The sequence below is a fragment of the Asterias amurensis genome, chromosome 5 (assembly GCF_032118995.1).
Source record: "Asterias amurensis chromosome 5, ASM3211899v1".
NCBI classification, from domain to species: domain Eukaryota; kingdom Metazoa; phylum Echinodermata; class Asteroidea; order Forcipulatida; family Asteriidae; genus Asterias; species Asterias amurensis.
Window position 1 is genome coordinate 17,765,671 of NC_092652.1, and position 23,992 is coordinate 17,789,662.

Genomic DNA, 23,992 nt, shown 5'->3' on the forward strand with positions numbered 1-23,992 from the left:
GCGCAAGGCAACGAAACTAAAAGGCAGTGGACACTATTGGTAAGTGTCAACGACTAGCCTTCACAGTTGGTATATCTCAACATATGCATAAAATAACAAACCTGTGAAATTTTGAGCTCAATCGGTCATCAAAGTTGCGAGATAAAATGAAAGAAGAAAACACCCTTGTCACACGAAGTTGTGTGCGTTTAGATGGTTGATTTCGAGACCTCAAGTTCTAAACATGAGGTCTCGAAATCAAATTCGTGGAAAATTACTTCTTTCTCCAAAACTATGGCACTTCAGAGGGAGCTGTTTCTCACAATGTTTTATACCACCAACCTCTCCCCATTACTTGTCACCAAGAAAGGTTTTATGCTAATAATTATTTTGAGTAATTACCAATAGTGTCCACTGCCTTCAACCAGATAAAACAACCCAAGGCGAATAATTTGCTAAAAGGGTAGTGCATTCATTGGTTGTTGAACAAGCAAATAAATTAGTTTTCCTTTAATTTTCTATAGAAATAAAACAAACAAAAAAACCAAACCTTTAAACATGTCATGGAGTTGGTGGTCACGTAACAGTACTTTATCTTGAAGGGAGAATGTACGTTTGGTGATCCCTCTTCAAATTAATGGCAACACTTTGTTCATGAGTATGTCTTTAGTCATCACCAAAATATTGAGGGCATTAGTTAGGTTGAGGGAATAGTTTGTCTTGCGGTAAAATTTTGCTGGGTAGATTATGTTCTTTTGAAAACTTGTCTTGTTCTACATTCTACTACCGCAGAGTACATTTTCGGAATTTGTGATAAAGCTCTCCATTGGTTTGATCGAGTTTAAATATATTTCCACCCTTTTTTCTTTCTCAAGGACGACCTTTTGTGAATTTTGCTATCGAAATAAATGTGTGGTGGTTTATGCCCGCATAGTACGCAGTTAGATAGTGGCGGTTGTATATTGACACATATAGTGATAGTGTATAAAAATCGGTCACGCCAATTGCAGAGTTAAATTAATTCTTTTTCAAAATGTCCACAGATTTACATTTTAACTTTACAGGGTTTGAAGGTAATGATAGTTGAAGGCTTCCCTTTAAATAATATTTACTTAGGTTCTGTAGTTTTTGAGAAATGAGCCAAACAAGTCACTGAAGAATGTTCGTTTCACATGAGACGAACATTGATTTTAGCATGCAAAATCCCATTAACCAGTTATGGTATCATACCATAATCATAGCGTAACTGGTTAATACGTTCTTACATGCTAAAACTGAGACGAAAATCATTTGTTTTACTCTCAAAAACTGCAGCACATTATTCCCTTTAAAGTATATTTCATTCTGGCCTGTATCGTAGAAAGAAAAAAAATAAGCTAAAACTTGTAGCTTAGTACTTCAATTGTTTTTAAATAACAAACATTAACAAAAACATTGACGGTGGAAAGTACTAGAAGGAACTGAAAGCTAGCAAAACAAATATTGAAAAGTGGAACATTTAATTTTGAAATGATGAAATGGCATTTTAACTTTTGACAATAAAGTATAAATTGATAATCACACCAAGTAAAGATAGTTTTATCTCCCTGATGATAGAAACACTTCCGACCTCAACACCAAAATAATAAAACGAATTATAATAACCGCATGCCTGCACGAACAACAAATTAAATTATTCAACTATTTAACCGATGCGTAAAGATGCATCTACAAACCGGCATTCTGCTCGCGAGAAAACCTTGAAACCTAGCTCATATGTCTATTTAAAATAATTATTAAACTATTTCACTGATATTATGGCATAAAGATACATCTATATACGGCATGTGAGAAAACTTTGAAACCTACTCTCTTAATTCAAAAGAGTGAAAAGGCACTCTTTGAAGAGCCATATGAGGGACAACTCTTGCTCGATGGAAGTTTGCATTTGTCCTGGAGTGAAACCCTTCTAAAAGAGTGAAATAACCACCACTCTTTTTAAAGAGCCATATGAGGGACAACTCGAAATATAAAGAGTGGTGTTTTTCACTCTTTTACATTTAGAGAGTAGCCCATGATCTATTCAAAAACAGCTCGGTGTAGAAAAGGGCAGTGCCCTTGATACTGTGGAGCTATTTACCCTTTGGATTTGATTATCTCCGAATAGTGTGCAAGTGTTTTCTGGACTTGATTATATCATCAACTCCTAACCTTCGCTGTTGCTGTAAGCCTGGGCAAAGACCTTGATTGACAGTCATCAATGCCGAAACAGAGAGAGAGAGAGAGAGAGAGAGAGAGAGAAAGAGAGAAAGAAATTACTTATTATAAAAAGTTACACCGTGTTTAATTACTACTGTCGTGTGGGACCAATTTACTGTCCTGGGTAATTATTGCTTGACAGTGCTGTAAACGCAGCTGTTCACATTTACTTTTTTGTGTGAAATGCTGATAGAATTATAGCACGGGGTAAAGAGTTTCCTCGGCAATAATTAACACATTGGGTTACAATTGGCGCTAAAGCTGGGGGCTGAGAAAATCTGATATGGCCATTGTGTTAAATAAATTATCATCCTAATTGTATGTTATTTGTTAGATACACAGCTGCACAGTTAGTAGACTGGTTGCTTATTGTCAGAGTAGTATAACACATTATGAGAAACGGCTCTCTATGTAATTTTTCACTTACATATTAGTTTGAGTTGAATTCGAGACCTCAGCCGAGGTCTCAAATTCTAGGAATCTGAGAGCAAACAATCTGAGCGACCGAGGTGTTTTTCCTTCCATTATTCTGTCGTATCTTCGACGCCAATTAGAGTCAAAATTTTACAGGTTTGTTATTTGATGCATGTTATGTTGAGATACACTCTACCTACATGGATACCAAGCGACAAAATCTGGTCTTTTCACAATTACCATTACAGACAGGGTAATGATAAGGACAGGTGTTGTCTGTAAACATGTACGTCGAATTTAACTGCGAACCTCCATAATCATGAGAGCCATCTGAAATGGTGCGAGGTCAAAGGTGGTTATGTACCTGTTCTCAACAGCAGATCTTTGGAGTAGTACACGAGCCCCGAAGTGTGAAGACAGAAATTGAGGCTCTACATTAGCACCAATGACAGAATGAAGATGAAACGAGCAGAATCGCTAAGCTTTTAGATGTCGGAGAAAAAATATGTAGGGAAAACAACACAAAACTGCAAAACCCAGTCCGCATTCAAGGCCCTTGTCTGAGGTGGGATTCAAACCGGGGTCCGCAGAAGTGAATTGCAGGCAAAGAAATCATCTATAAGCCAACCTCATCTAAGAAGCCAATAACATTGTGGAACTTTGATTTCCCTGACGGCGCGCACCGGGCAAGCACAAATTTTGTGAATGGAAAACATGCTTCTGAGTTTCGTTTTTTTAAAGTGTGTTTGTTTCTGTTGAAATCATCAAGGTTAACGCCGCTTTACAGTCATTGAAATGAAAAAAAGAGGAAAAAAGAATAGACGATGATACACGCTCAATCCGTTGACGTTTAAAACTGGTTTGATTGAAAGGAACCTAGGCAATTCTGTTGTAACTGTACAAATAAACATGACAACAACAATCATGTTGTTGACCTCCTGATATAAACTATAGGCTGTATATTTAATAGTAACAGTTCTAGAAATAATACCCGATACATTGTTTCTGCCAATTAAAACTTTAAGTATAAGAGAGTGTGGTAGTCGCACGTAATTCTCAAAACCGAGCTATGTCTTTCTGCACTAGCGTGCCGACAAAAAACCTTCGCTGTGGACATCCATTTAACTACAGACTGTTATCATGCTGCCTCCATCTTGTCACGTACCTCGTATCGAATAACAATAATGAACTTTATAACACCCCTTACCAATATTCTGCCTTTTCATTGGTTTAGAGCGCGTCACATGATATGTCTTAGTTTTACTAGACGACGGCCGTGTGATAGTGCATCGGTTTGCCATGCGCTAGTCCGAAGACTATCACACGGCGTGCAGTACCCAGACGTCTGTTGCGTGTACCAGGAAGATAAATTAATAGTCTGGAACGATTTCGGATTACATGACACTACATGCAGCACAGTAAAAGTTTTCGCAATCTGTATTCGCGTCGTCCTTGGATTGTTGCATTCAGGTCTGTAACTTAATAGTACAGTATTTAGAAATGTTTGGGGTGTTATAAAAAACAAATAATGACTGCTTTTACTCGTGCAATGGTTAAAACTATGACTACCTCGGTGATCCCCGGAGCGTTCTATTTTCCCTCGGCTTCGCCTCGGGAAAATATAACGCTCCGGGGATCACCTCGAGAGTCGTATGTTTTAACCATTATTTGTATAATATGACCATTTTGCCAATATGAACCAGACTATTTTTCCCCTCCCGCCTCGGTAAGGTAACATTGATATCAATGGGAGAAATTCAAGATGGCTGCACCATGATAACGGTCTATATAGTGTCAAAAGTACGGCAGGTTATCTGAGGCGATGGAAGGTAATAATTGGCACTCTGGAAATCGACTTAACATCTATGGATTCAAGTGCTCAATCCTGCTGACTTTTTGTCTCCCGCAATGTTCCACAATGTTATTCTTCGTGTGGGAGGGAGGGAGGAAGAGGGGGTATATGATATTACCTCCAGTTGATTCGGGGAAATATTGACACTCTACGGTCGCGGGGTAAAACCAGGAGTTCAGTCAACTTCAACACACCACAGGGCAGTAATATCATACAGTCGAGCTCTAAATAACATTTGGTTGATACCAGTGTACAAACACTTGGTGCTTTTGAGTTGGCATCCACGCGTGGGCGGATGTGCTACTCTCCTTATAGTCTAAAACAACGTACTTGAAGACAACATTAGCCGCTGGTTTTGTTGACAGAAGCAAACTACGTGTACTTACACGATCAGTTCGAATCAAGATCAACATTTTACGGCCCATCTGAGAATGTCTCACTTTAGTTTATTAGAAACAGCCTGAAATGATTTGCCTGATGTTGTTCATGGCGTTTAATATTATCATCTTTTAACACGTCTTGGCCCTTGTGCAGCCTTGTCTCCACAACACAACACAAAGTCTGCTCTTCATCAGACTGTTTATTTCCAAAGGCAGAGACGGCAAGTTAATCTACAGGAGAATGAGTCTTAGTGTTGAGCTGTCTTCCCCCATCCCCTCAGTTGCGAAAGATGCACTTTCAAATCAACGCTAAAAACTCTCATTTGTTTTGCCATTGAATGATGTGGACTAATATTAAAGGGTTTGCTGAAATGTTGATACCGGACACTTCGGCAGCTGGCAAACCCGGCACCCTGCAAACTCGTCACCCTGCAAACTCGACACCTTGTAAACTCGGAACCATGATTGTCGGCATCATACAAACTCGGCCTATTTTTGACTAACAAACTCAGCACAAGCAAGCAACGCTTATTCAAGAGTGAAGTTGCCCAATAAAGCGCACGTATTCGTGCACAATAAAAACCGGGAACCTTTTTGGTTGTAAACGCTGTTAATGGCAACAATCACTATTAGTTCTTTAAAACTATTAATTTGTTTAAGCATTGAGCAGTTTCGGGTCTACCAAGCTCCATGAGATCACGATCAAGAATGTTTTAACCTCGCCAATTAAACTAAACTGACACTCAAAAGTTGACATGCCGGCATAAAATTAAAAATTCAGGACAAGTTACTGAAACTACGAAGGCGAAAACATTTTTTAGTTATGTTTCGTGCACCGAGTCAAAATCATTTCGTGCTCGTTACATCAAATTTGCGGTACACCATACATTTGTTTACTATCTACTGTGTATATCCTTTTTGGGGAACTTGTCTTAAATGTACAGCCGTGGACAAGGTTTCGGAATTCGGGAGACTATTATGATAGGAATAGTGGGTAAAGTAACCAGAATGTCAAGGGTCTATGGTGAGTGACTGATTGCCAAAACGTAGCCGTATTATGCCGATGAGATCCATCTAACAATACCCAGGCCCATGTTGAAGGTACTGGACACTATTGGTAATTACTCAAAATAATTATTACCATAAAACCTAACTTGGTAACGAGTAATGGGGAGAGGTTGACAGTAAACAAAACATTGTGAGAAGCGGCTCCCTCTGAAGTAACGGTTTTCGGGAAAGAAGACATTTTCCACGAGTTTGATTTCAAAACCTTAGATTAATTAGAATTTAAGGTCTCGAAATCAAGCACTTGAATGCACACAACTTCGGTTGACAAGGGTGTTTTCTTCTTTCATTATTATCTCGCAACTTCGACGACCAATTGAGTAAAAACTTTCACAAATTTGTTTCGTTATGCATAATGTAGGGATACACCAAGTGTGAGTGTACTGGGCTTTGAAAATAACCAAAGTTGGTCCAATGCCTTTAAAGTGAAGAAGTTCAATATTCACGTATAGTAGACGAAGCTATAATCCAGTCAAAATGTTGCCCGGAGTTTCACCCCTTGGAGGCGTGAGAGGGTTTGCTACAACGTCAGCGGTATAATTAATGCGTTACGCACCACGTAACGCAACAAAGTGGCGAGACGGCGGGTTTACATTCTAGCATTGAGTTGTTGACCTCGATCTACACAAGTATATTTGTGCACGTCATGTTGTGTATATCAGCCTTCAAAACACGACCTAGTTCAGGAAGAGCGCAGTATTTTGTCTGGAAAACTGTCGGTTAAACAAACCCAGTTATAAAAACAAGTAAACGCTGTTCTCTCCGATATACTATCACATTCAAAAATTGAATCTCTCAATTGAATCTCTCTGATTTAAACTGTCATGACTTTTTGCAAACATTGTATCAAATTCTTGAATAGATCCAAAGTTACTAAATAAAGACAAGACTGGTGCTTATGACCGGAGCCTATAGGGCCTATGGAGAGGACTGGGACAGGTGCCCATCGGACTGGAGCCTATTGGGCTTAGGGATGACTGGTGCAAATGGTCGGAACATATTATATCATAGAGAAGACTGGTGCCGATAGGGCCGTAACCTAAAGGACATTTATAGGGGACGGGTTACTAGGGCCGGATCCCCAAGCAAGATACTTCATCATTGCTTCGTCCTTCGGATGGGACGTAAAGCCGTTGGTCCCATGTGTTGTGTAACGCATGTAAATTAACCCAGTGCACTTTATTGAACAGAGAAGGGGTTCGCCCCGATGTTCCTGGCTGTGGCTGCTGTATGCGCCCTAGAACCCTGTAAACCCATTCTACGGTGCTACATCATTGGGTCTCAGAATTCATCACTGCAATAACCCATCTTTCTGAAAGTTTGTGTATCTCAGCGCCTTCGCCTTGTTTGGTAGATACGTGCGCTATATTAGACTTCAATGTTTATTTATATTATTATAGGGCCTAGAGAAGACTGTTGACTAGGGGTGGATACTATTGGATATAGATAAGACTGGCCTAAAGAGGTCTGGTGCTTGGGCCGGAATCTATGGGATATAGAGAAAATGGCACACACATAACAAGTTCCAAGTGCCTACGGGAAACCCTAGGGCCTATACAGCAAACAACTTAATCTAAAGTTTGAATATATAGTTTCTTGGTTTACAAATATTAAATAGAATTTGATAATTAAGACTAGTTCCTTGATACTCCTATATACTATAATGCATGCCTTTTCTGTCTTTCATGCCGTCATAATCAACACTATGAGTTGAGGATTTCCCTCACCATCAGTGTTTCGCATATTGGCTTTAGTCGTATAACTCTGTCGGCCAAAAGCTTTTAGTATCACTCTGAGACAAGTGCTCTCTGAAAACAAACTCAAGTGTTTTTGTTAAAGCTTATCGAGAATCCCGCCAGTCATAGGCGTTAATGCACCCACCCTTTAAACGATTGCAATATTATATTGAAAGGGATCACCGGGTAGAGTACATCCGAAATATGAAACCGAGAAAGGGAAAAACAATCACGACAAAACACAGACATGAAATTATTGTTGACGTTTTTTTAACTGAGACGTTGAGTCAGACTCAGAGCCAAATATTTGCTTTTACAAAATGAGTCGCAGTCCCATTGATCCTTTCCGGACATAAAAATATCTGCTATCCCGAAATTAGAACCGTCTCTGTATACATAATCTATTCCTTACATTATTTTGTTCTCAATAAAACAAAAAGATAGCAAAAGAACACCCAACCGAGTAGCTGGTCTCAAGGGGGGTTTGATATAATACATTCGTACTTCTTGCCATTATCTGAACTTTTTTTCGAAACTTGGTATTCTCTGGCCCGACTATTCGATTGACTTGAAAGTAAATGCCAACAGTTAAGTAAGCAAAACATACAACTCAGAGTACATTTTTCGATTATCTTTTAAACAATGCTGATGTTGCAGTCGTCGCAACTCATGTAGATTTATTCAAATACTTTTGTAAACCGTACGACTGTAATGTTTTAGTTTGGCATATTTGACACCGTTTTTTGTTGCCTTTGTCAGCGTAGGCCACTGTTTACAAGGCACTGGGCACGTTTAGGTACCTGTCAAAGACCAGTATTATCACTAATTACCCAACACATACATAACATAAGATAAAAACTGTGAAAAACTGGGCTAAAGTGGTCATCGGGGTTGCATGTTAGTAAACATTACAAGAAAAATACCCTTTCACAACCTTGTTTGCTTTCAGAAGCTTAGAAAGGCTGCAAGTTTGAAGTCCTTTTCAGATTCAAATATTTTTGTAAGAAATTACCTATTTCTATATTTCTATTAAGTTACTTCAGATGGAGCTGTTTCTCTCAATGTGTATTCCATCAACAGCTCTCCGTTGATCGCTACCACTTAAGGTTTTTACAGTTTGAGCAAATACGAACCTGCCCAAAACAGGGGTCGATTTCACAAAGAGTTAGAGACTATAGTCTAATCTCGAGTTAGGACGAGTTACTCGTCCTAACTTATAGGACAAACGGCGGCCTTAAGTTTGAAATATCTCACAGGGCTTGTCCTAAGTTAGGACTAGTCCTTACTCTTTGTAAAATCGACCCCAGATCCTCTAAACACCACATCTCCACTTGTATTTGTGTCCGCTTCCCCTCTGCACGTATAGCCTTTCCACTAAGTAGTGATCAACTCAACAGTAACTCAACAGTTAATTTATAAAATTGCATCAACATTACTCATAATGTTGCTATGTGCTTGTGGCTAAACATTTCCGACAGCAGCAAAGCACTCGCTGTTTCCATCTATACCAGACGATACTGTGCGTTTAAGCACTTAAAAATCGTCAAGGCGAAACGTTTAATTGGAATAACTGTTTTTAATTGCTACCTCTGAGCCTGGCAATAACCAAAGGCAATTGCACCTTTTGGTACAGAGTATCCATCTGCCGTCGATTTAAAGTGGAAATACTAACTTAAATAATTATTAAAAACCAACAATGGATGCATTGACGTTGTTATGTTCTATACAGATGTCTTTATTCTTCTTTTCATTTTTTTTATTTTAAGTTTCTACACCTTTTGTATATCAAGTTTTAGACATCACATAACTCCCTACTCACTGTGAATGAAATTGTAGAATTTCCTGTAGAAGTTTGAGTTTCATTCGTCGTCAAGTTTTTGAGAACAAAAAACCAAGTGGAAATCACAGAGCAATGTTTTGAGGAAATTTGTTGGTCTCAAATACCGAGTCCGTAGTTCCCTTGTTTAAATAACCACCGCTGGAATTTATTCAGAGTTGAACTCTTACTATCTGTTACGAACTGTTTAATCTGCCAAAGAAAAAGGGGGCCGTGGTTTTAATATTATTTTATTAAGAGAAGCATTTTGTTCTCGTTAACTCCCCCATCCTTCTGTATTTCCCGTTCTTGTTCAATTCCAGTAAAAATACCACTTAATGAACAGTATTACATGAAATTATGTGATGTTTATTTATGAGTTCATTCAATTATTAATGCTCTTGCTCCCATGGGTTTCTCAAAATCCACTCGGCCAATCTGTGTCAATGCAAACATTTGGCACCTTGTCCTGCCTAAGTGTGATTCCCGCTGGTTAATGAATTTAGTTTTGCGCATTGCGTGAAAAAATCGCCAGAGGCCTCGTCATGTATAAAGCAAGACTACACCTAACATGGGAACACGTAAATTATTATGATGAAAGTCTATACAACATAAGTGGATTGGATTAACCCATATACCTTGTGGTTATAGTTTCCTGTGATGACATTGGAATCCAACATTTGTTTACTTGTTATGTTTCTCTAAGTCACTTGTCCTAAGTACAGGAGCGCCACAAGGATGTATTTTATCTCCAATGCTGTACTCATTGTTTACGCATGATTGTGAAGTAAACTCTGTTAATAATTTTATGGTAAAATATGCTGACGACACTACATTACACTATTGTGCGCATACTGTTTATTTGTTCGTTATTGTATGCCTATGTGGTTTTAGGGTTTTCTGTATTTTTTGTAATTTTTGATTGTTAATATTTTAAGACTCGCAAGCCGAAGTGAATTTCATTGTATATGTATTTATATGTGTGACAATAAACAATTGAATTGAATTGAATTGAATGTATACCCTTTTTTAACCGTTCGATTGGTCTAACATTCATACATACATACTAAATATTTATAAAGCGCCTTTTAGGAACTAAGTGAGTTTTGAGAGATTCTTTTAACAAAGGCAAAATGTTACGATTCCTGATGCGTACTGGGAGGTTGTTCCATATTCGCGGAGCAATAAAGGAGAAAGTCCGGTTGTGGGCAGATGAGAGTGTTCTGATGGTCGGGTGTTCGGTTAAGCGTGTGTTGTCAGAAGCTGATCGCAAGCTTGAGCGTGGCGGTTGGTAGAGGGCAAGGCAAGATGATAAGTAGCCTGGTGCTATTTCATAGGAGACATTTAAACACAGTAACTAAAACTTTGAAAGTTACTCTCTCTTTGACCGGATGTAACTGCTGAAGGCAGGGTGTCTAATCATTTAAATGTAATAATTTTGTTTGTTTACACATACACCGATGTGTGTAAGCACTGCATACTCGGTGCTTGTTGAGTCCTGTGAACAGGCATATTACTTGGGTGGGATTCCAACCCACCACCCTTGTTATCCTAGAGCAGTGTCTTACCAAGACTACCGAGGTTGCCCGGTAGCTAGAGGTAGTTCGAATCCTATGTTTTTGCAGCGGGTACCGCAACGATATAAGAGATGTAAAATTTGCATTGGGGATAGAGAATAACTTTGGTTTTTACCCATACACCGATGTGTGTAAGCACTATATACTCAGTACTTTCCCTGTCTTACCAACTAGACAACCGAACTAGACTACATTTAAATGTAGTTGTGTTCAATTAAGTTAACCTGTGGAAATTACATTTCAATGTGCAGAAGTGTTTGCTTTGTTATTAAATTATTTGTTTTCTTCACCTCTTGCAGGCAATATGGAGGAAAATGTAAACCAAACGACAGATATATGGGAGGAGATAGAGTGTTCGTCTGAAAACTTCATGGCATCTTTAAACGCATCATTAGTGGAGTTAGTCTGCAGTCAGAACACTTACGATAAACTGTATTCTCCCATGAACATATTCGTGTACATCGTAGTTCTAATAGGCGTGGTAGGCAATGTGGCGCTACTGGGAGTCATCCTGAAAAACCGCCCCCTCAGAACGACCCCCAACATTTTGGTGATCAACGTCACCGTGGGGGATTTGATGTATCTTATTGTGGCGGTTCCAAGTCATCTCGAAGGAGAAGTCAACGTGTGTTTCACTCAAGGCGAGGCTGCCTGCAAGCTGATCAACGCCTGGAACATAGTTGCACAGGGTGTGTGTATTTACTCAATCGTAGCGGTGAGCGCGGAGCGCTACGGGGCAATCACGCAGCACCTCGGCCGGAGCCTGTTCCGAGGTTCCGCTAAGAAAACCCTATTTATCGTATGTATCATATGGCTATTATCCTTACTCCTGGCAAGTCCTGTGTATTTCACAGCAAAAGTACACCACGGTTACCTGTGTACCTATTTGTCACACGCCTCACAGGTTGCTAAGGCCTACGTCATGATGCAACTATGGTGTCATTACATTATACCCCTTTTGATCATCACTGTTCTGTACTCGAGAATGGCCCACACGCTTATACGGAGCGCTGACAGTTTCCGTGGCGAGAATCAGCCTGGTGCAAAGCAGTTTAGAGCCCGTAGGCGCCTGGCTATCATAGTCCTCTTCATAGCTGTATTCTTCGGAGTATTCTGGTTGCCATACTATGCGTACAATGTGTACTACCACTATGTGTTCAGTGTATGCGCTAAAGATATACCGGATATTAGCACCTGGAGGACCTTTCACTATTTCATGTCTCTCATTAACTCGTGTTTTAACCCCTGGATTGTGTTCATCATGAGTACCACACATCAAAGGATGCTTCGCCATTGCATCTTATGCAAGAAGCCTTCCTTGGGACATGGGAAACCACACAAAACCACGAACACAATGCGTTCAAACAGCTTTATGAACAGTTCCAAGGGGAACTACACTGAAATCACATCTACCATGTAATATTAGTACCCGACTAAAACAGAACTGGCACTTCGGGAACGCAAGGCGCCCAGACAAGCAAACAGAATTAGTATCGTGTGATTACGCTCATGTTGTTGTGAGGTAAAACTGCTACCACTTACTGTCCCCGAATGTATCATAGTGACCCAGGTCACCTGACGTCATCAACCAAGACTAGATCCTTGCATACCGTCGCTAAGGTCAAACGATGGAAACATGCTCGAGCGTTAAACGCGCCATGCACAACCTTCCAACCAATGGCAGGTCAACCCTAAGGCTGAACTACTGACGTCAAACTTCCAGAAACGTCAATTACGCCAGAGATTAGTCTTGTACCTTATCCCTTATCACCTTTGACCTCGCATCCATTTACATAGCCTTCATGGTCTAGTAGATTCGCAGTGTACTAGTTAAACCAAAACCTGTCTTGCGGATAAAAACAGGGGACCAGCCTAATAAACTCTTCGACCTGAGTGAGGGCGCAATTTGAGCTTGTGACGTCATATGTAAAGGCAGACCACTGGGGCACATGTAATCTAATTAGATGACGTTAGTAAAAAGGGGGTATTTGCATAACATTGGTGTGTTAGGTCATTGATTTATTTAAGCAGGTAAAATAACGCTGTTTTACGTATTTTTGTTCACGTGCTCTAGTGCGATTCTCGTCAGCAAAGTGCAACGGTCGTTATAGTACAATGAACCGTTTGTATAAAAGTTATTATCTTCATTTTGTTTAGTGGTTTTTTATTCGACGAAACCCCCGTGGTAAAAACATATTATTAGTGTCTGAGGAAAGAATGATCAAAACCCAACCTAAAGTATTGATTAGAAACAATTAGATTTGTGTGGCTTCAAAACAACGCAGATTTTAACTCCGTGTAAAGTCATGTGTCAATGTTACATCTTTGAAGACACAACTCAATAGTTCCTTAAAGGCGCTGGTAGTATGAAACATTGTGATGTCGGTTTGTTTGTACACCATCGCTAACAATCACAATATGATTCTTGGAATCAATATTTAACGTGAAATATGAACATTATAATGATATCAGTCACACTAGTTATTTAACAATTTGTTGAGGCTGATTTCGTGTGTCTGCTAAGCAAGTTCTGTAGTTCTGTGCTAAGCAATCGTTTGTACTGACCAGCTTCATGAAATAATGAGCCATGGACGCCATTTTAGATTAATTTCTAGTGGAGATGCACGTATAACGTGTATTACTGAAATGTACTGCAACATAGATTATGGGAATTCCCCCCTGAGCAGTCTGGGTCTGGTACTTGACTCTGCTAATCTGGCTCACGCTATATAATGTGTCTGAATTTTAAACAGCACGAGGCTTGACACCTTAAGCCTCAGAAACCACGCCCCAACTTTAATTTCATCTCTCGCGAGCAGGCAATTCTTTCTCGCGAGGCTTGCAACCGTGAAGCTAAGGGCCTAGTCACACGAGGCAACTTTATTAGGAAACTTAGAGGTAAACAACTGCCATGCATGCTGCAGGACCACTCTGGCAGCACAAGAGAAATTATTCACACAACGTCTTATGATCCCTGAGGACAAATATGTGGGCATTCAAATGTGAATGCCTTTTCTTCTTGGAGATTGTCTAGAACTGGTTGCCTGCAAATTACCTGGAGTGACCTGGGCATAGTTAACTGATTCGACCGTACAGACACAGTGCTTACAACTGAGACCTAGTGTCCGTGAAAATATGGCAATGATGGGCTGCTTTCATCGGCAATGTATTGTGTTATTAGGTTATGACCCCAATAGGCGCACTAAGTGCTTTACTGATATCGTTTAACTTGATATGTGCACCGGGAAATAATGCTCTCTGACGCCAAACCATAAACAAAAAATGCTCCTGAAAAAAATATCAAAATACAATAAGGCTGGTTTTGTTTCCAAATCACATACAATGAAAACGCTAGACAACTTTTCCTTGCCTATTTTCGGTTTGTACAAAGATCTGGGACCCAATTCATTAAGCTTGTGAGTGAATTTGTTTAGTTAGCACAAATAACACAATGCTTAGCTGGAAACGATTACCAGCCGGTGTCCCAGTAAAAACAATAAAGTAAGCGAATTTGTTTAATGATTTTCGGTCCGTTTTTAATAGAACTGCTTACCGGAATAAGGTGACCAGCAACACTACTATCACGTGTGCAATTAGTGACCGGTATCATGCTCATTATACTAAGCAAATCTTTGTTATGCATTTGTTATATGTTCGATCAGCTCTATAATATGAAACTGGGTTCTGAATAATTAAAAGGATCCTTCAAGCTTCTCATTGTAAGTGAGAAAAGACTATGACTATGAAGCTTTGCTTACCAGTATAAGGTTACCAATCAAACTAATGTGTCACCTTTACAATTTTGGACTGGTGTCCTGCTCATTTCTGCTCAGCAGAAACCTGTTTATAGACAATTTTTCTGATTAAGCAGCTCTGTGAAACTGGGTTCTGGTTAAGATCCGTCTGTGCGGCACCATAATGTAGCCCGAGTCCTAAATGTAGCCTGACCTAAATGTAGCCCTTGGGGCTACATTTAGGTTCGGGCTACATTTAGGTACATGTTTGGGGCTACATTTAGGTCAGGCTACATTTAGGGCTCGGGCTACGTTATGGTGCCGCACATCCGTCAAAACCTTGGAGGCGATACATCATTTCAACTGATAAGCACCAATGTGAACAGTCACGTAGTGGTGGCATTGATGCCTGTGGTGTTTTCCAATGTAACTGTGACCAGAACCTTTCACACAAATAATGGCTTCTGTTTTTGACTGAAACTTCGGCTGTGGCTCATGTCCGAGTTGCTGATAAGGGGCTTTGAAACCTTTTGTAGATCAAGTTTTGTGCCCACGACATGTAAATGAAGATGTAGTCTTACCTGCAGAAGTTTCAGCCTCATTAGTCGTCACGTTTTTGAGAAAAAGGGAAAATCACAGAGCAATGTTCCAAGAGAGCAATTGTAAACCTATTTCTCTAAAACTACAACACCTCACTCAGAAAGTAATATTTTAAAAAGGTTTTTGCTATCGTGATTTTAAACCATGTAAGTTAAATGAAAATCTGTGTTTGTGTCGTACCCAAAACCACACGAAATTTTGGGACGGAAATAACATGGCTTTACAGGTAATATGTCTGTCTAGATGCAATCTAAAAACGAGACAAAATGATAATGGTTAATACCCTTCATCTGTGGTGTGCATTACATATTTTGAGAGTTCGATAGTTTGTTACAGCTCGAGCCGTTGTCACAGATTTCCAAAATCATTTCTCAGATCATGTTTCATAATGGACAAAAGTGGCAGCTGAGAGCCAATATGTGTTTCAAATAGAACACCACTCTCCGCCGTAAATATTTGCGATTGTCCCGGTATTCTGAAACAGCGTGTCTCATGTTACAAACTAAACGGGACTCATTATTATAAGTTAAGAAGAACTCTCATGACTGGTTGTCGGAATACCTGAAGAATACATTATTTTGATCAACTTGATACAATAAACAGCGTGTCTCATTTTACAAAATTAATGGGAACAAAATAATTAAAATTAGAACGACGATAACCGATCGGGAACCCCTAAAGAAGCGATTATGGTCGCCCTGGTATTTAAAACAGCATGTCTCGTGTTACAAAATAAAGGGTGACCATATACAGTAAGAAACTCTCATGACTGGTTTTCGGAACACCCGAATGACTCGATCGAAAGTCACTCATTGACTATGCGATGACAAGTCAATTCGTCAACTATGACTAGAGGCGATAAGGGAATAGTATTGGAACGCTTCGGGGGTATAGTCCGGCACTCAGCGCCCCGAACACCGCGGACGTCCCAGGCCCGCAGGGGCCCAAAGTCTGACATCATTCTTCACGAGTGGAAATGCTACCCTAGATACACAACGAAACCTGCTTTCATTGGCAGCTCATGTCCGGCTACTTCTCTTCCTTTTTTGTTGGGTTTTGTTGTGACAGATTCTGGAAAGAGGCGTATATCGTTTAGAGTGAGAAGAAACCGTTTTGTAATCGACAAAATCCATCGGGTGTCTTTTGTGTGAGAAATGGGGAGGAAAACTTGTCTCACTTCGTGGTGTTGCTTTCACATGGACTTTCATGACTTTGGCCAAGACGGGTTGTTATGGGTGAGGAAATAAACTACTTGCTGTGCGTGAAGTCATTGATAGAAGACTAGTCCAATTGTGGCAAAAAGAATGAACACTTTTTTTTTTTATACATGAGATGAGACGGATAACCAATAATATACCACAATATGTGGTAGCTTTTTTTTAGTGCTTTTTATGTCCACGCAGGGTATTTGGCATTCACAATTCTTACAAAAGTATCTAACAGTAACGTTTCTCATATTCAATTATTTGGGGGTCGAATATAATCTTTAACCAAAATCACATTTTTTCAAAGTGAGTGTCTCTTAAAATGTTCTTTACTTATATCAAAAGTTGCTGTACCTCCAACCAAGTAATATTATAATTGCCATTAATTTCAAGATAGATTACCAAACGTATATGTTCCCTTAAACAATACGACAACATTGTGGAGTTATACCGATTGTCGCGCCGAAATCCAAAAACAACAATACAAAACATGCAGTACTTAACCGCAACTTCTGCATATCAAAACATATTTATTAACCGCGGGCAATGACATAGCCATAATTAGTTTTAGTTAACAGAAGAAATTTGTTGGGAGAAAAGATCGCTACTAAGACCGCCCTTAAGGTAGCAACTTAATGTGTAGGCTCAATCGAAGTCGTATTAAAAAGTCAACAAGTAGAATTAAAACAAATGTTCATAACCAACCTTTTTTTCTCATATCGATCTAGTTTTCTTTATTCATAAGAAAACAATCCACATATATGTAGAGACTCTATAATGGTCAACAAATCTATACTTACGCAACACGCAAGTTATCTCAGATTGTGTATCTTATAGGCTTTTATTTAACGCCTGAGGTGTGTGCGGTGTTGTAACAATACTGATAAAAACATGTTTTAGTCCTTTATAAAAACAGTGGTTTAAACAAGCTTCGTCATGGTTTGTTTTCATTACATGTTCATTTCCTTAAGTTGTCACATCAGCTATATTCCCGGACGGACTTTTAATTTGACAAAAGCAGTCGTCAAAATATTTACGTCAACCAATAATATTTTATGGCCGATTCAGAAAGGAGGAACGAGTTTGAGAATTTTGTCTTATACCTCAGGATTGTTGTTATGAGGAAAATAGGGTAACCATTGCCGCCAGAATTGCTGGTAAAAGTCGGTTAGAACACTTGTCTCCTTACGCTTGAGCGCAGTATATTTCTGGCACTTACACCCAAAGTGAAGTCCCTTCTTGTTGAATTTGACGGGAGCATCGAAAGCTTCCTGCGCAAGCCGCAAGCTGCGAACGTTTTGAAGATTGTCTTTTGACGCTGCAGGGGGACTTTAAAGAGGATAACAATGTCTCAAAAAGTGTGTCAATAATGTTAAACCCAGATATCTATAGTATAGTAGTAGGCTACTGCTTTAAATAACTATACAGCAATTATTTATATAAAGAGTGTCTGTGCATACTGGCAGAAACTTCTACCTGAAGTTGTATTAGTTGAAAAAAAACCCCAAAACCCAGAGGAATCTCCCGAAATCCGAATAAACATATACTCCTCGCTTGTTAAATGGATAGCAAGACAGTTCTTAAAAGAACTAAACCTACGTTGCAATTAAAAACAAACACGGTTACCGCAAGTGTGTCAATAATGTTAAACCCAGATATCTATAGTATAGTAGTAGGCTACTGCTTTAAATAACTATACAGCAATTATTTATATTAAGAGTGTCTTTGCATACTGGCAGAAACTTCTACCTGAAGTTGTATTAGTTGAAAAAACCCACAAAAACAGAGGAATCTCCCGAAATCCGAATAAACATATACTCCTCGCTTGTTAAATGGATAGCAAGACAGTTCTTAAAAGAACTAAACCTACGTTGCAATTAAAAACAAACACGGTTACCGCAAACCAGTTATTACCGCAACATGCAAAATCCCATAAAAAGGCAACACATATAATCCCCTGTTAGTTCTTGAGTTTCTCCTCAAGTTGGGGGTCCTAACTGCTCCTTCTATACTACACACTCTTTCCTGTTTTGACATTATTTCCGCTACACCATTTAAACATCCAGGTGTTTTTTAGCGGGTATTCGGTAAAAAGTGTCAACTTTCATCTTTTACCAGATGCGCTGTTTTTATCGAGGGAAATGGGACATAATCGCAAGGAAAAAAACACGCTGTTATAAAATCGTTATTTGGTGTGGTGTGAAGTACATGACGGTTCGGTTAAAGGCCAGTTGTATTCTTTATTTTAAATTATTTTTTGAACGCAAGGTTTGTTTTACAAGGGAACATTCTCTTTCCCCTGAATTTATATTTATTTGCAGGAAATCAAAATCAAGAGAGTGGTGCAATCTATGGACAAGTCTGTATGGCCCACATTAATAATTTTGTAAAATTTGCGATCTGGTTTTGGTAATACAGCACTCTTATTGCATGCAACTGGTAGATTGCATGCAACCTTGGTAACTGGATACCATGTATTTCAACATGAGTGTGCGTTCTATTAATTATCAGGGGATTTGCAGCTTATTTTCAAATGTTTGTTTTGAAATATATTTGGTATGTAATGGTAGTATTTGTTTTTATGAATGACAGTCAACGTACAATACATTGATGTATTTTTGCACAGTCTAAAAGCTCCCGGGTCAGATTTGACCCGAATTCTGACTCCAAGGGGACTTCACTCAAATCTGGGAAAGGTTGATACGGAAACTGGTTAAACAGGGAAGGCATTGACTAGGAATTTGCATCAGTTTAACCCCGCTCTGGGTATTGTTTGACAAAAATTCGGGGTCACATTAACCCAAAGTGGGTCAGGCCTCACAATTATACAAGTTGGGATCTGCGAGGTAAATTGTCGTCGTTACAATCGTGCAGTGTGTTTAACTATATGTGAACATGTCGAGTGGTGTGTTAGAGTGTGGTTCTGTGCCTTACCGTGGAGAACTGTGGCGTAAATGTGTTGATGGAGCGTGATATTAATCGGTGCGTGCATTATTGTGTACAAAGTGGTGATACTGTGGCGTGGTGTGGTAAGAAGTATGAGTTATAAACTTGATCTAACCTGATGTTGGGTTGTGTTCGTGGTTTGGTGCGAAGGGTTAGATAATGAATAGATACAAGATAAATTGACAGTATTACCAAAGTGATTTGTATTGTAATATCACATTTTACTAAGTAAATGCGATTGATTCGCCGTTATACCAAATACTTATCCAAATTCAAGATGCAAATACTTGTACCACAAAGAAAACACAGTAATATCACTCCTAAACTTTGCAAATACTTGTACCACAAAGCAAACACAGTAATATCACTCCTAAACTTTGCAAATACTTGTACCACAAAGCAAACACAGTAATATCACTCCTAAACTTCGCAAATACTTGTACCACAAAGCAAACACAGTAATATCACTCCTAAACTTTGCAAATACTTGTACCACAAAGCAAACACAGTAATATCACTCCTAAACTTTGCAAATACTTGTACCACAAAGCAAACACAGTAATATCACCCCTAAACTTTGCAAATACTTGTACCACAAAGAAAACACAGTAATATCACACCTAAACTTTGCAAGTACATGCTACTTTCAATTTGTATTCAACTACATTCTCGTTGTATCAATAGTCCTACGAGAATTTGTCCCCAAAACTTCAATATTCACGGGCAACAAAAACATGAGATAGACCAAAATTGTAACCTAAACATAACAGGGATTAAGGGAATAACAACAAACACTAAGTGAACAAACAAACGAGTAACCCCGACGGAAATTGAGATAGAATATCAACTACACGTAATTTAAAGTGAAATTCGAATAATGTAGGCATCCGTTGGGTTTCGTTATTTACATCCGGTTCAGGAAGGAAGTCAAGATTACTGTCCCAAGACAAATATTTTTTTTTATTTGCTCAAGTCTACTGGTTTTCGTTATTCTGTTATGATACGATGCCTATACACAATTATGGTGACACGTTTATTGTGGAAGCAAACACGAAACTGGCATGATGTTAGACAGGTCGGTGTAAGAAATGTGTGAGACATTTTGTGAGAATGATTTATGAATGAGTTGGAAGTACGCGGAGGGAATGTAAAAGGCACTAGGCACCAGTATTCTCACTTGGTGTATTCCAACATTATGCATAAAATAGCAAATCTGTAAAAAGTTTGACTCAGTTGGTAATCGAAATTGCAAGAAAATAATGATGATAGAAAAACACTCTTGTTGCACAAATCTGTGTGCTTTTATATTCCAAATAGGATGCATCGGGTCTGAAGTATTTTAATATTCGAGTGAGAAATTACTTCTTTGCACTAGTTTACTTCAGAGGGAACCGTCTCCCACAATGTTTAATACTATAAACAGCTCATCATTGCTCAGTCACAAGTCAGTTTTTATACTAACAGTTATTTTGAGTAATTACCAATAGTGTCCAGTGCCTTTAAAGGGTTGACAGAATGAAATGGATGACGAAAAGTGTTAAGTGGAACAGCGATAGAGAAACAGAAACAGAGAGATGGGGAGAGAGGAGATTTAGCACGGCAGAAGCATCGGGGAGAGATTGAGTGAAAATCGGTTGGAATGCTTCATCAACTCCCAGGTGTAAATTGATGCAGATTTTAAGGTGACAGTCTAAAGCCTGCAACTCCGTTTCTCGTTCAGTTCGACTCAAAATCTAGAAAAACTTGAATCGATGTCAACCTCGGATGCAGTTGAAGTTAAGTCAATATCAACAATTCAAACACGACTCGGTTTAAAGGCTCTGGACACGTTTGGTTATAGCATAAATACTTCATTGGAAATACGCAACGGAGAGGTCACCCTGTTTCAGTGTGATAAAAGGACTTTCTCTGAAGTAACGAAGAAAGAGTTAATTCTTCACAACATTATTTGAATCTGAGACAGACTTCTGCATCTGAAAAGCACGCAAATTCGATGACCAAATGAATCTTTCCACAGATTGTTATTTTTATGCATACGTTTGGTGTACACAAAGTGAGAGTATTAGCCTTTGACAATAGTTATTACCAAACGTGTCCAGTGCCTTCAAAAGACTTTACTTTTGACACTGCTTTCGGTCAGATAGATCCGGGTCTAATGAGAACCAGTATATTTAGAGGGGTGTGTCCAAAACAGTTCTGCATATTATTCGTCTTGCGTTTCAAATGGGGTTTTTCTGACAAATGGAGTTTATCAGAAAAAACAGAAAATGATCTATGATTTCCGAGGTGTATGCCAAAGTTGTTGGAGTGGTTGTATTTATTTCATGCCGTCTTTTTTTAATCACAGTTGTCCATGGTTTGTGAAAGTGACATTTCTTATCGGGCGGTCTTTTTGGACACTTTGTGTTTTCTAAATATTTAAAACCCCAATAGGTATCATGTAGTTAGTCTGTCTAATAGGGTACAAAGCCAAGACTTCACCCAGTCCTAAGTTTTGCCATTTTTATAACTGTCACTATTAGAACCAGGAAACATCAATTATGTCTTGTATCATACTGTTAGGGCTTTTACGAAATAAATATTATTTGATTTGAATTGAATTGAATATAGCGTCAAGATTGGGATGATTGTGTTTAATGTAACCTTTGCACCTGAAAACTTGTATACTATTGTAAATATGTTGTGCAAATTATAATGTTTTAGAGATTTATGTAGGGGAGTGCATGTTGACGGGCTGTGTGGCAAAATATATAATAATAATAATAATAATAATAATAATAATAATAATAATAATAATAATAATAATAATAATAATAATAATTTAAGATAATATTTATCTTATGTAAAAAATAATCCAGTAGTGGTGAAAATGAATATAATATTGTACATTTGTTTACTGTCCATTAAAAATATTTAAATTGATGTTATGAACATTCGGTGTGATATGCAATTATAGAAAACTAATTTAATTTTATTGACTCGTTGAAAATATTTACTCAATAGTTTATTTCAAGACTTATATATCAAGATATACAATTATTTTTTAAATAAATTGTATATTATTTAAGTTGATTGATCCTATCCCGTGTGACTTGTATAATACCAGAAAATCTTGACTTCGTAATGGTGTACCGTGTTAGTTCACAAAGATAAATAAAACCAACTGTTCGATAGCTAGTTGTTTATTATAGTTGTGTTTTTTTAGCCCAAAAGCTGCCAATCCAAAGCCATTGTGTCCATTGGAATGAAGCTTTCCATTTTGCATTACTGGGGCCGATTACATAAAGTCGACCAGTACAGATATCGCGAACATTATGCTTAGCAAACTAAAAGAAACCAGCCAGAGTTTCATTTTGTCAGGTAACCCTTTGTGGAGGGTCAAGCTTTGTATCTATGATAAGCAAATGTTTGTGTCCCCCATAGGATCTGTAGAATGGGAGACTCTTGAACTCTAGGTGGCAGCAGACTTACCAGGTATACTTCCATTGTTTACGTAGTTCTGAGCGTGCGCACATGACCGAGAACAATGGATTTTATTTACCTGGTAAGTCTGCTGCCACCAAGCGTCCCAAAAGTATCCCATTGGTCCCAAATTTACTTGGAACTCTCAAGAAAAGATACTGTATTTGTGAAAGCATTGTATGTTTACCCTACTGTGGAGAAGGGTGTGTAAACAAAGTAGTTTATTTTCTAATGATTTAATTTAACACCGGATGTTAATTTTTGATATTCCGTTTATCATGATTTTCACATAATGTTAATAAATTAACCACACTGTAATAGTCGACGAAGTTGAAGTTGTCAGTTTTTTTTCTTCTTGATGAATTGTGACCAAATGATTATTTGATTATAAAAATCATTTTCACATACAGTAAGCTGAATTACATCATTTCTACAAGTTTACGAAACATTCAAATGCATTTTCAAACACCGCTTGACAATTTAAGTGAAACAAGCATCTCCAAAAGCAAAAGCACATAAATTCACATTGATTCTTCTAACATAGGCCTACATCTATACTTGTTTGTTAAACAGACGGGAAATTTTGCATGAAAACTGCAGCTAATATTGTAAAAACCACGTCCACCTAATTGCGATTTTTTTACTTCAGAAACTGTTTTTAACACGCTTGGGTGTGCGTATAGTGTTATCATTCCTTGCCTTCCATGTCTAGCACCCCGGTTCGGATCACGCCGAGGGTACCATTTGGACTGGGTTTTCGGTCCCAACCTGACTGCGTGGGTTTTCCATGGAAACATTCTCTGTGCAGGGGTTTTAGATCCACATGTAAAGACTGATACTTCCTGGGCCCAATTTCATAGAGCTGATAAGCACAAAAATTTGCTTAGCATGAAACTTTTTCCTTGATAAAAACAGGATTACCAACCGAATTTTCATTTGTTGCATATTGCTTGTTACTGGTATTCAGCGGTTGTTTGCTCTAAACCTG

General features: G+C 38.5%; 1 protein-coding gene across 1 annotated transcript in view; it reads left to right on the top strand.

The window, feature by feature from the left end:
* LOC139937664 (bombesin receptor subtype-3-like) overlaps positions 1–23,322 on the top strand; it is a 39,018-nt gene extending 15,696 nt beyond the window's left edge. Inside the window, exon 2 of the mRNA XM_071932913.1 lies at positions 11,357–23,322. Within this exon, the coding sequence (XP_071789014.1) occupies positions 11,362–12,477 (1,116 nt within the window). The 5' untranslated portion in view covers positions 11,357–11,361 and the 3' untranslated portion in view covers positions 12,478–23,322. The remainder of the gene's footprint in view (positions 1–11,356) is intronic.
* Positions 23,323–23,992: the final 670 nt, after the last annotated feature.